The sequence below is a fragment of the Rana temporaria genome, chromosome 3 (genome assembly GCF_905171775.1).
Source record: "Rana temporaria chromosome 3, aRanTem1.1, whole genome shotgun sequence".
NCBI lineage: Eukaryota > Metazoa > Chordata > Amphibia > Anura > Ranidae > Rana > Rana temporaria.
Window position 1 is genome coordinate 70510730 of NC_053491.1, and position 14283 is coordinate 70525012.

The following is a 14283-nucleotide window of genomic DNA, read 5'->3' on the forward strand; positions in this document are numbered from 1 at the left end:
GCACCAATTTCAAAGTCAGAAATTTTATAGAAGCGTCTACCAGTGGTTCGAAGGGTTTTCTAGTCAAACCCCCCAGGACCACTGATAAATCCCATTTGGGGAAAAATTTAAACAGGGAAGGCCTAGCCCTGGCTAAGGCCTTAAAAAATCTGATAACGTAGGGCTCTAGAGATAAACGTCTCTCTAGAAACACTGACAAAGCCGCCACCTGCGCCTTCAAGGTGCTGGCTGCCAGACCCTTATCCATACCGTCTTGTAAAAACTCCAAGACGGAAAATGTATTCAAAGGAGAATAATTTTTACCTTCACACCAAGAATTGAAAACTCTCCAAGTCTTGAAGTAGATGGCCCTCGTGACCTTTTTCCTGCTACTAAGTAGCGTATCTACCAAACGTTTGGACAAACCCTTACTGCTAAGAATTAGCTCTTCAGTAACCAGGCCGTGAGTCTTAACCGACTCACGTCTGGATGAAGTAGAGGGCCCTGAAACAGTAAATCTTTTCTGACTGGCAGAACCCAGGGATCTTCTACTGCCAGTTCCAACAGACTCGAAAACCAAGGCCTCTTGGGCCAGTACGGGGCTATCAGGATCAGAGTAGTCTTCTCCTCCTGAAGCTTCCGTAACACTAAAGGAATGATCTGAACTGGGGGGAAGGCATAGCACAGGCGGAAGGGCCAGCGTTGGACTAACGCATCTAGACCCTCTGCCTGGTCCATTCTGTTGAGAGAAAAATAAGCCGGAACCTTGGCATTGGACTGGGACGCGAACAGGTCTATTTGAGGGGTTCCCCACCTGTTTACTAGCTCTTGGAAGACCTCCGGCATAAACACCATTCCGATTCCAGAACCCTCGTCCGACTTAAAAAGTCTGCCAGAAGGTTTAGGCTGCCTTTTAGGTGTACTGCCGATAGGGATGCCAAGTTCACCTCTGCCCAGGACAGAGTCTGTAAGGCCAGATTGAGGAGTACCTTGCTTCTCATGCCCCCCTGTCTGGAAACATACGCCACCGCTGTGGCGTTGTCTGACAGAATCTGGACGTGTTGGTCCAGAATCAGCTCCTGGAAGGCCCTTAGCACTAACCAAATGGCCCTGAGTTCCCTCCAATTGGAGGACCTTCTGGACTCCTCCCTTGACCAGGATCCCTGTGCCATCTGCCCGTTCAGGTGAGCACCCCATCCCCACGAACTTGCGTCCGTAGTTAGGACCCTTGTAGTGGGGAAGGACCAAGACAGGCCTAGGCGCAGATTTGCCTGGCCTCTCCACCACCAAAGTTTCCTTTTCACTGAAGACGGAACTCTGAATCTTTTCTCTAGGGATTCCCCATGGGTCCAATTCTGAAGGATCGCCTGTTGTAGGTCCCTTGAATGGAGACGAGCCCACTGCACCGCCGGAATGGCGGCCGTGAGTAAGCCCATTGTGGACATGGCTGAGCGAACAGAAATCGGCACATTCGACTGAATTGCCTTCACCGCAGCCTGAACTTTCTCTATCTTTTCTTCTGGTAGAAAAATCTTCCCCTGAACAGAGTCTATAGTGTATCCTAGAAAGACTATCCTCTGGGAGGGCACTAGATTTGACTTCTCTTTGTTCAGAATCCATCCGAGCCCTTCCAAATGAGCCTGGGTCCTCCTCAGGTCCTGGAGAAGCTGCTCCTCCGACTTGGCGAACACCAGGAGGTCGTCCAAGTATGGAATTATAGAAATCCCCCTGAGCCTTAGGGGTGCCAAGGCCTCTGCCACCACCTTTGAAAAGACTCTGGGAGAGGAGGAAAGGCCGAATGGGAGGGCTCTGAATTGGAAATGTCTCACTCCGCTCTCTGTTCTGATGGCTAGGCGCAGATAGCGCTGGGAGGAAGTCCTGATCGGGACGTGCAAATATGCATCCCTTAAATCTATCGATGCTAGAAAGCACCCCAGAGGAAGAAGCTTTCTCACCGAGTATATAGAATCCATGCGGAATCTCTTGTACCGGACAGCTAGATTCAGGACTTTTAGGTTTAAAATTAACCTGAATTTGCCCAACGGCTTTCTTACTAGAAATATATGGGAATAACAGCCCTCCCCCTGTTCTCTCTGGGGCACTGGCGTAATCACCCTCTGTTGGAGAAAATCTTCCACTAATGACAGCATTGCCCGAGATTTCTCTTGCTCCCTGGGCAATTGGGTCACATAAAACCGCGACGGTGGTCTTCCCGAGAACTCCAGTGCGTAGCCCTCTGCAATCAGTTTGAGGACATACGGACTGGACGTCGCCTCTGCCCACTGTGGAAGGAAGGCTTGGAGCCGACCTCCCACAGCTGGGAGACCGTCACTGGGGCTTAGCAGGCTGGCTGGGGGAGCGAAATAACACCCCAGGCTTCCCGCGGCCCCTCTGGGACCGCCAGGGTCTACCACCCTGGCCTCTTTGGGCATGCTTAGGACCCTTGGCTTGGAAAAAAGGACGAAAATTTTTCTTGGGCCCCGAATCTACCTTTTTTTAAAGGAAGAGCCTTCTTTCTATCCGCCGTCCTATCCAGAACGGCGTCTAGCCCTGTGCCAAACACCAAGTCTCCTTCAAATGGTAACCCACACAGTTTCACCTTAGAGGCTGTGTCCCCCTGCCAGGTCTTAACCCATAAGGCCCTTCTGGTTGAATTTATCAACGCCGAGGATCTGGCGGAGAGCTTCACGGATTCAGCAGATGCATCCGCTATATAGCCTACCGCCTTCATAAGTACCAGAAAGGACTCCAAAAGCTCTCTACGAGAGGTACCAGCCTCGATGTGAACTTTAAGCTGATCCAGCCAATGTTCAAGGTTTCTAGCCACCACAGTGGATGCCATAGCTGGCTTGAGATTAATCAAGGTGGCATCCCAGGCTTTTTTGAGCAGGGTATCTGCTCTTTTATCCAGGGAGTCTTTAAGGGTACCTGTATCCTCAAAAGCTAGGTCAGTATTGCGAGAAACTTTCGAGAATGCTGCATCCAGCTTAGGTTTTTTATTCCATACCTGCATTGGATCTTCATCGAAAGGAAATCTCCTTTTCAGAGATTTAGAAAAGAAGGGTGCCTTTTCCGGGTCCTTCCATTCTCTCTTAATTGTTTCGGACAATACTTTATGTACCAGGAAGGTACGATGTTTTACCTCATCCAAGCCCTGGTACATCCTGTCATGCAAGGACAGCTGAGTCGCATCTTCCTTAATGTTTAGGGTAGAATGAATAGTCCTTAATAGGTCATCAACCTCCTCTAAGGACAGTTTATAGCGCGAGGAAGAAGTATCCCTTTCTTCTTCTTCCTCCGCCTCTGATCCTGAAACAACATTTTCAGGCTCCTCCTCCTCGGACTCACTATCTAACCTTCTAGATGTGGAGGGGGTACTGGCCCTGACCTTGGATCCCTTAGTCGGACCCTTGTCCAGAAAGGAGCGAAAAGACTGGAAAGTCTGGTGCAACTCCTCCCTAAACGAAGAGAGCAACTCCCCCGTACCCTTGACGGTGGGCTGCTCAGAGGCCGAACTAGTAGAGGCCTCCCCCCTGACAATCTCCGCAATACAAGTTTTGCATAAAGGTTTGGTCCAGTTCCCTTTAAGGGAAGCTTTACAAGTAGCACACCGCTTCTTGGAAGGAGGAGGTTCTACCACTTTAAGTTTTTCTTTAACTTTCTGAAACGACACAAAGGACAACAACGCTATGTTTAACCCTTGTACGCCAGACCAGCAAATCACCCAAGTGCACACAGCTAGTGAACAAATAAAACCAGAACCCATCACCGCTGTACCAGAAAAAACTACACACACCCACAGACGTGACTAGGGTGAGTGAGGCAGGCTCCCCTCCCCCGAAGGGGCAGAAAGAGGGACATAACAATACCCTGGTACATTGACCACCGCTGGGTCTCCTACCTGGGCCGGGCTGGTGCTTGTGGCTCCTGCTCCCGCCACCTCCGCTGCGTCTTCTGGCTCCATGGTCCCAGAACGCTGCGGGCGTGCGACAGCTTTTTAAAACTCCCGGCTCTTTCTCGCCGCTGCGAGACCCGGAAATAGCACCGCCGAGGCCACTCCTCCTCCTGCGTTCCAGCGGCCGGAACCGGAAGCCGCCACGCGCCGCCGGAAGTCCCGCCTCCACCCGGAAAGGACGTCACTACGGCCTCCGCTCCGGGACATCGTATGCCGGAAGAACGGCACCTGACCGCCCCCCCCCGCAAGCTACGATGCCCGAGCTCAGGGAGCGGGACCCCCAGCAGCCTCTGTCCTCGCCGGACCGAAGAGGAGAAGTACCCCGACCTTCACCCGCGCGTCAGGGGAGAAGTCGAGTCCGCCTCCTGGAGGATCACCTCCTAACACACAAAACACCGGTATGCTTCCAAAACCACCTTCCCCGCCTGGGGAGAGTACAGCACACCCTTGGTTCCCTGCAGCGCTTCCACCATGGCCGGAGGAAACACTACAACTGAGGCCATGGTGGAAGGGGGCGGAAGTTATAGCATTGACTGCAGTGTTTCCTGGGAAGTCAGTGGAGCTGCGCTCTCTCCAGGTGCTGTCCTGAAAGACGAGGTGAGAAAAATAGGCTTCCTCCGCCGTCGTAACTTGAATGCGGCGGCATATAATTGTGTGCAATATTACGTTGGCCGCTAGGGACGCTTCCGTTGTTTTCGGCGGAGAATATGCAAATTACCTAGATACACCGATTCACAAACGTACGTACGGCCGGCGCAATTTATTTACGTCAGGCTTTTTCGGCGTAAGGTTGTTCCTGCTATTAGGAGGCGCAGCCAATGTTAAGTATGGACGTCGTTCCTGCTTCAAATTTTTTATGACGTTTGCGTAAGTCGCTGGACGTAATTTACATTCACGTCAAAACCAATACGTTGTTGCGGCGTACTTGGGAGCAATGCACACTGGGATATGTACACGGACGGCGCATGCGACGTTCGGAAAACACGTCAATCACGTCAGGTCATCACACATTAGCATAAAACACGCCCCCCCTTCCACATTTGAATTACACGGGCTTACGCCGGCCCCATTTACGCCACGCCGCCGTAAGTTAGGAGGCAAGTGCTTTGTGAATACAGCACTTGCCTCTCAAACTTACGGCGGCGCAGCGTAAATACGATACGCTGCGCCGCCGTACGAATGGGCGCAGCTACCTGAATCTAGCCCACTGTTAATGCCTATAGGTAAGTCTAATATATATAGTCTTACCTATAGGTAAAAGTTTGCAAGAAGTTTACTCCCTCTTTAGGATTACCCTCATCTTATGATATTATCTTATCGGTTTTATCAGTTTATTACTCTCAATGCGATGAAAGACTTGTGTATTGGAAGCTACAGGATACAGTAATGAATGCCAAATTCCGTAACCATATCACCTAAAGCTGTATGTTAAACACAAGAAACCGGTTATCCTGTGTCACAATTTTTTACCTAGTAAATTTGGGCTTTTTCAAAGTAACTTCTCAAGAATGTACCCAGCAGGAAGGAATTGTGAAAACAAAGGAGTAACTGCATGTGGTATCTGTGGTTCAGTTATTGTTTTTCTTTTTTAAACAAACATGGCTGCTCTGCTATCCATCCAATGAAGAGCAGAGAGCCCGTGGAGAGAGCGATGCGGGATCACGCCCAAGGAAATTGGGGGCTCAGGTAAGTAAAAAACAAGGTGTTTTTTCACCTTAATGCATAGGATGCATTAAAAGGAGAAGTATGGGAATTGAGTTTTTCCTATATTTATACTTACCTCGTGGATGGAACATCAGACCGATGCTCCATCTGTCCCCCGCTGTCTGTGCACTGAGAACCGAGCCACCGAACATCTCCCCTGGCTCAGTTCTCACAGATAACCGAGAGGAAAGAGGCCGACTGTCAGTCAGCCTCTTTCCTCTATACTTCTCCACGCTCATTGTAGCGCTGAACCGTGGAGGGGCGGGGAGAGGCTGTCTCAGCGGCTCACTGATACTTCCATCAATCAGGGCAGCTGGCGGATCACAACTTGGGAAGTCGTTATGACGCGCTGCCCCGACTGATGTCAGCGGAGAGCAGACTTCAGACCGCTCTCCGCTGAAAACGGGTCACAGGAGTGCAAAACGAATTGCACTCATGTGACCCAGAGGAGAAGCCCAGCCAAAAAAGCCCAGGCTGGACTTCAGCTTTAAGGTGAAAAAACACGTAGGTTTACAACCCCTTTAAGTTACTCCATATTGTCCTATATACATAGGACAGGCAAGTAGTTCCATATTATTACGATTCCAACACTCTCATATGACATGATGATCCAGGCAAATGAGTAACCACAGACATCTGTGGCTGTTTTTGCAGAAGCGGCAATCAGCCATGTTGGATAATCCTGACTGGATCCCATTTCCAGGCCCTGTGTAAGCTCTGACCAGACCAGTTTGGAGCTTACACATGGCCAACTCCCCTGGCTCAGGTAGCAATTAAAGGCAAGTAAAAAGCGGTGGCTTGGGGGGCTAAGTTCACGTTAATAGACTAAGATGATGGAAGAGGAACACTAGGAAAATGTATAAAGACAAAAGAGGTGTTAATAGGATAAAGAAAATCCTTAAAAAGTCTGAAAATGTGAGGGTTTGAGAAAGAAGGCATGAGATAAAGAATTGACATACATCTTGTGGATGGCTAATGCTTTTTATGAGCTAATGGAGTATGAAAAAAAGGGGGGGGAGGGGATTCCTGGGTGTCAGATTGCTGTTCCTAGACTCCCTCCTAAAAAAATTGCATATACACTTAGGGCCCGTTCACACTGAGGAGTTTTTCAAGCGCTTTTGCGTTAACAAAAAGCGCCTGAAAAGATGACAATAGAGAGGCCTCCCTTTAAAATCAATTATTTTTTTGCGCTTCCGTTGCAGTGAAAAAATCCTGCTTGCAGCAGCTTTGGGGGGCTTAAAAACAAACAAAAAAAACAAACACAAACACTAAAAATGCTCCTTCCCATTGAAATAAATGGGAACCGCATCAAAAGAGCCCCTAGAGAGTTTTTGGCGCAGTTTTTTTAGTCATCTGTCCTTTAAAAAAAAAAAAAATTGCACCACAAACGCTGCAAAAGCGCAGCAAAAACACTCCATTAACGTACAGGTGTTTTACTGGAAGTTTTAAAGCAAACCAAGGAAAAACTGCCCTTAGGCCGATTTGACATATAACCAAAACAAACGAATGGCAGGTCATGACTGTTAACATTATGGATTTCCTCGGCACACTATCTGTACATTTTTTAATTAAACTGTCACGAACACTGGCTTTTGGGGGGGGGGGGGGGGGGGGGAGTATCTGCTGCTTAACCCTAGAAATCGTAGATCCTTGTTACCATCTGCCAACAACAGAACAACTTACCACTCTCTTTTCCCGGAAGTCGATGCCTACTGTTGTGATGAACTTGGAGTTGAACTTTGCATCTGTATATTGGTAGAGGAAGCTGGTTTTTCCAACGCCAGAGTCTCCCAATGCTAAAAATTTGATGAGGTAGTCATAGTCCCCATCAAACATTGTGAAATGTGGTTGGTGACCTGAAAAACAAAACGTAGAAGAGTGAATGGGGTATTGGGAACAGTTCAACATAATACAGCTCCATCAGAATTAGAGATGAGCTCAGGCATGTTCGGATACTAGTCAGAACCCAACCGAGTCCCGCCTTGAAGCGGTCAAAGTGGATAGCAAAATTATGGGCAATGGAGTCATAACTCACCTCACAATCTGAATACAAGGGGCATGTATACATACAGCTTCAGGGCAGGGATTCTGCAAAAAATCTCAGCAAATATCCCTCCTAAGATGTGTGCAAGCCTGGTCACTAAACGGCTTACCAACAAGGGTTTCTCCACCAAGTACCAAGTCATTATACAAAGAAAAAAAAGAGCCACTGCTCCTCCAGGTGTATAATGAGAACCTGAGGTGGAATGTCTCGTAGAGTGCCCGCCCCCCTGCCCGCCTACGCGGGGAAACTTGTAAGAAAAGAAATGGCTGCACATCCAGGAATTATGATTGCCTTTTATTGTTCAAAGATATAAACACCAAAGACACCAACACAAGGTCATGTAGACGCGTTTCACACATACATCTTGTGCTTAATCTAATTAAGCACAAGATGTACCGTATACCGGCGTATAGCGCGCACCCCCAAACTTGAAGAAAAGTTCCTGGAAAAAAAAATACTTACAGTTTGGATGCCCCTCGTCGGCGTCCTGCCCGTCGTCCATCGGCGGCCTCGTCCGGTCCGGCGTCCTTCTGCGGCCATCGTGGTGTCCTCGATCCCCGCGCTGAGTTTGAACCACTGCGCCGGCATATACCGAGCGCAGTACACTCGGGTATAGTCGGGCAGGCTTTTTCAGGGCAAAAAAGTGCGCGGTATACGCCGATAAATACGGTATGTGTGAAACACGTCTACAAGACCTCATGTTGGTGTCTTTGGTGTTATCACTTTAAACAATAAAAGGCAAATCGGAATTCCTGGATGTGCAGCCATTTCTTTTCATACAAGTCATGTTTTGCCTGGGAGATCAAATACTTATTTTACTCACTAAACATTAACTCAATTTATAACATTGTTGTTTACTGGATTTTTGGTTGATATTCTGTCTCCATCATTTAAAATACACCAATGATAAAAATGATAGCCCCTTAATTTCTTAACTTAAAAAATCTGCAGGAGATTAAATAATTTGTTTCTCCACTGTACAACCTATTACTCTGCCAAACGTGGTTGTAAACCCTTACGTACGAGGGATATCCAAAAGGTTTCCACACGTTTATATACAGTATAAAATAGAGTTTAAAAAAAGTGCGAAAACTTTCTGAAGAAGCCTTGTATCTCCAGTGAATGGACTGGCCTCATGTGATCCTCAGATGAAACAAATCCTCCTAGTCAGAAAACAGGGGGCAGAGAGCTGAAATTACACTGTGCAGAGCTTAGTGTGAACTGATTGGAAGGAAGAGAGAGACACCTCCCTAAACAGCACACAGGATTAGAGTGGGGGGGGGGGGGTGTCAATCACAGGCTGTGTGCTGGAGATCCATCCCATGTCACCTTTTTAGCGCTTAGTGGCAAAAAAAAAACCTTGTCAGAAGTGATTCATGCTGATAGAGGAAAGGGGCAGAAAACACAGATGCCACGTAGTGCTCTGGACGGAGACAAGTACACACTATAGAAGGGTAGGTTTTGTTCATATTTCAGAGGTTTACAACCACTTTAGGAATGTTGGGAGAAGTCTGGCTCGTCTAAAGGTAGTTATTCAGTCCTGTTGTCAAATTACTTATATGAAAAAATGATCATGTGGATCACCAGACTGCACAAGCAACTTGAAGACTGACTTGGTAAAACATTCAGGCCCGGATTCACGTAGAAGCGCGCATCTTTGTGCGGGCGTAACGTATCTTATTTACGTTACGCCTCCGCAACTTTGACAGGCAAGTGCAGTATTCTCAAACCAAAGTTGCGGCGTAGCGTAAATAGGCCCGCCTAATTTAAATGTGGAAGATGTGGGCGTGTGTTATGTAAATTTAATGTGACCCCACGTAAATTACGCTTTTTACGAACGGCGCATGCGCCGTCTGTGAAAGTATCCCAGTGCACATGCTCCAAATTAACCTGCAAGAAGCCAATGCTTTCGACGTGAACGTAAATGACGCACAGCCCTATTCGCAAACGACGTAAAACGTGAAAAATGCGACGCTGTTTCAACGTCCATACTTAACATTGGTACGCCTCATATAGCAGGGGTAACTTTACGCCGGGAAAAGCCTAACGTAAACGGCGTATCTGTACTGCGTCGGCCGGGCGTACGTTCTTGAATTTGCGTATCTAGCTGATTTATATATTTCTAGGCGTAAATCAGCGTACACGCCCCTAGCGGCCAGCGTAAATATGCAACTTAGATACGACGGCGTAAGAGACTTACGCCGGTCGGATCTAATACAAATCTATGCGTAACTGATTCTAAGAATCAGGCGCATAGATACGACGCCTCAAACTCAGAGTTACGACGGCGTATCTGGAGATACGCCGGCGTAACTCGTACGAGAATCTGGGCCTCAGATTTTATTGAACAATGTGTGATAAAGGGAATCTGAAGGGAACCATACACAAATATGGGTCTCTACAACCTGCGATGGAGGCAGCCAACACTTCTGACTTCTAGGCGCCAGTTAAGTCATCTACAGTAAAAGCAGAGATTAACCTGGGCTAGCATCAAAAACACTCGAGGATAGGAGTTTATAGGTTTAGTTCCACTTTAATGAAAAAAATTGCAGCTTTTTATTTCAGAAGAGATCTGCTATGTCTGTTCTGCAACAATACACACAGACCTGCCTGCTCGTAGTCTTCTAGTGCATGTCTGCTGAGCTGTGCATATGCAGCTCACCATGTATTCCCAGGACACTCCAGCTGTGCCAGAATGACCCACTCCTATGCAAGTGATCACATCATCTAACACTGGCCATTCAAGAGGCAGAAAACCCGATACCTGGAAGTAGCAAGGGAGAAAATAACAGCAGGCGGCGGGTGAAGCCATTATTGCATTGCAGAACAGTAGGAGGCGAGTATTTAGCAGTTTAGTTCTGCTTTAAGGGAGAAAAAAAAAAAAAACACGTGTTTCTCAATTTTCCTCTTAAAAAAAAAAATCGCCTTTACATATACGTTAAAGCTTAACTCCAGGCAAACCGCTAAATACACACATAGGAAAGCGGTTTTACCTGCCCAACCAGAAGTTAGATTTAAACAGCTGCGCCTTGCAGCACAGCTCTCTAGCATGGGAGAAGACTTGTTCTTTCTCTATAGCAAGTTCACATTTTACCTACAGCTTTCCTTCCTACCCCCAAACATGTGACTGGGCAGTGAAAGGAGAAGCAGTACGCCAACAAGCTCCTTTCTCTGCCACTCCGCTTTCTCCTATCAGCATACTTCTTGCACTGCTATACACCAGACTGGTGCTTTTTACTACTTTTGCCTTCCCCTCTCTGAGGTGTGCTGTACAGCGACTGCAAGAGGTTGATAGCAAGTTGAATTGAGGTACTTGCACTGCTTACAACTAAACTTTTTTTTTTATTGGTGTATGAATGATTACAGAGATGCATTCATTGGTCTGCTTGGAGTGCAGAATCTTTTTCCTCCATAAAGCAAACCTGTACTTAGAAAGATACAGAGGCTGCTAATGGTGAAGTCCTTGTGAGAATACAGGATTCAGTAGTGTATATAGGTTTTGTGCTGCCCTAGGCCTGACTAAACTCGTGCACCCTCTAATTTAAATATGACCCCCCCCTTCCTTTCAATGCCACTCCCCTTCCTGTTTAAGACCCGCCCTGAAATTTTCACATGGGGAAACTGGTTTCCTAGGCCCTGGGGGGGTTAATGGATTCCCTTAATTTGCATAGATTTCCTCTCACTTCCTGTTTGCCTATGGGGCAGGAAGTGAAGGGAAATCTCTGCAATGGGTCAGGGATGGTAAAAAATAAACTGACAGGGGCTTTAACTTGGGCTGCAACTAACGATTATTTTCATAATCGATTAGCTGGCCGAATATTGTTTTGATTAATCGGATAATAGCCTTAAAAAAATTTGACCCAATTTGTTGTTGGGCAGATTACGAAAAACACAAATTGGCGCAAAAACACATTACTGTACATGCTTTTCTGCAGCTTCTCCATTGAAGTATATTGAATCAAAAAATAAATAAAAATAGCACCGTTTTGCGTTAAAAAGTCCTTGCCCTTTCCAAATACGCAGCAGCTGAAAAAAAATCATGGATGTGAATGTGTCCCATAGGAAAACATGGAAATGAACTGTAGTGCGTTTCTGCCAAAAGCACCAAGAAACAGAGGTGTGACCCAGGCCTGAGACGTTTAGTAACATAATGGGGTTAAAAAAACAGAAATAAGTACAAAAAGAGCAAATAATCGCTACTGTAAGGGGTTCATTTTTTTTACTGTGGGACAGTGAAAAGACACTTTCGTGAATTAAAAAAAGAGTAAAGTTAACCCAATTTTTTTGTATAAATGTGAAAGATGTTACACCGAGTAAAAAGATACCTTACATGTCACGCTTTGAAATTGCATACAATCATGGAATGGCGACAAACTACAGTACCTAAAAATCTCCATAGGTGACGCTTTTCGGGCTGCTTTAGCTGATTCCGTGTTAGTAAAAGACGATTCGCGCTTTTCTGTCTGTTACAGCGTGATGAATGTGTTTACTCCATTACGAACGGTAGTTTTACCAGAACGAGCGCTCTCGTCTCATAACTTGCTTCTGAGCATGCGCGGATTTTTCACGTCGTTAAAGCCCACACACACAACCATTTTTTACAACCCGAAAAACGACAACGTTAAAAACGTTGTGAAAAAAATAGAGCATGTTCGAAAAAAAAAAATTTGCCCGTTTTTCAGAACCCCAAAAATGCTCAGAACAAAAAAAAAAAAGTAATTTTTTAGAACACGAAAAACGGTTGTGTGTACGCGGCATCAGAGTTACCAATGATCGTGGCGATACCTCACATGTGTGATTTGAACACCGTTTACATTTACGGGTACAGCTTACGTTTTCTTTTCTTGCGCGATCCGACAGGGGCACTTTAAAAATGTTTTTTTCTTATTTCATTTATATAGTCCCTTTAAAAATAAAAAATTTATTCTGATCACTTTTATTGCTTTCACAAGGAACTTAAACATCCCGTGTGACAGTAATAGGTGATGACAGGTACCCTTTATGCACTTAAAAGTATTCAGATCGTCAAAATCGGCTGGTGGCTCCCAGTGGGACAGGAGGCCCGGGAAGAGCGGTGGAAGGAGCCGCACCGGTTATTATCACTAAAAAATGGTACTGGGGCAATGCCGGCAACTGCATTACTGCATTTTATCAGATATGTACTAAACAGGAGTTCTAACATTATCAAAACACTAGATGCCACTTCCCTATCCATCTACATACATACACACGCACACGCACACACACGCGCAGTGACAGGAATCACATGCACTTTGCATCCATTTATTTTGTATTGATGCAAATCACACCACAATGTATCGGCGAGTACTAGCCGAAAGTAGCAGTACTTGTACTCATGGGAAAAAAAAGAAAAATCACGGTATTGATGCAACACTACTTACTTCTAAAAGTAGTCTCTCCATCCCCAATTCCCAATCAGAAACATGCCCCATACACACAATCCGAAAATCGGACGACAGATCGTCCGACTTTTTTCGCCAAATAGCCGCAAAGAGAAATTACTACTAAAAGGTTACTATAGTCCTGCAAATTCTCGTACGCGTGTATATGTATGAATGAAAATAATAAAAATATATAAAAAAAAAAATAGGAAGTGACGTCATGTGTTGTAATGCATTTGTATTTTATTCTTAGACAACTGTACTGACTAAACGAAAATCGTACGATCTGGTGAAAATTTTCATACTTGTCCGATCGAATAATAAAACGGATGAATTGTCATGATCGGCTCTCTAAAAAAGCTCTGTACTAACGATTCGATTATCGTACGATTCTTCCTCTGAGTTTTCATACGATATTTGGATCGTGTGTACGGGCCATTAGAGCCGCTGGCACCATGTCCACTAGAAAATGGGCAGTAGAAGGCCACTGGTGCTGTGCCTGGCCAGAACATGGGCAGTACAATCGAATGGCTTTTCTGTGTTCTTGCAAGGGGCCACTAAGTGCATGGGCAATACCGTGCTGAGAAATGCAAGTACAATATTGTGAATGAGCCGTTTGGACACCACCAGCCTCTACGGCCATGTCATGGACAAGTACAGAGTCAAAGCGCAAAATGGACAAGGACTTTTTGCTTTGCTTCGTGGTTGTGGCAAAAATTATCCCAGCATTGAATAGGATTCATTTAAAGCAGGGGTGTCAAACTGGCGGCCCTCCAGCTGTTCAGAAAATACAAGTCCCATCATGCCTCTGCCTGAGAGTCATGCTTGTAACTGTTAGCCTTGCAATGCCTCATGGGAAAACAGCTGGAGGGCCGCCAGTTTGACACCCCTGATTTAAAGCATATTTGTCAACTCAAGGCTCATGGGCAGAATCCAGGCCTCCAAACCATTTCATGTGGCCCTCGCACCCAGGGCTTTTTTTAGCCGAAACCCCAATCCCTGCACTCTGTATGTAGCACACTCCTCAATCCTGCACTCTGTGCACATGGCACATTTGCTTTTAAATGTCCTTATTTCTTCTGAGAAATCCTCACTTCCTGTTCTTCTGTCTGTAGCTCCACACAGTAATGCGAGGCTTTATCCCTGGTGTGGAGTGTCGTGCTCGCCCCCTCCCTTGGACGCCCACTAACACACAACTC

General features: G+C 46.3%; 1 protein-coding gene across 3 annotated transcripts in view; it reads right to left on the bottom strand.

Moving 5' to 3' along the window:
* Positions 1-14283, bottom strand: part of RAB27A (RAB27A, member RAS oncogene family) — a 175610-nt gene that overhangs the window by 49648 nt on the left and 111679 nt on the right. For all 3 annotated transcript variants that reach the window (XM_040342719.1, XM_040342720.1, XM_040342721.1), the window contains one exon: positions 7322-7494. In XM_040342719.1, coding sequence (XP_040198653.1) covers positions 7322-7474 — 153 coding nt within the window. In that variant the 5' untranslated portion in view covers positions 7475-7494. Of the gene's footprint in view, positions 1-7321; positions 7495-14283 lie in introns of those variants that run through there.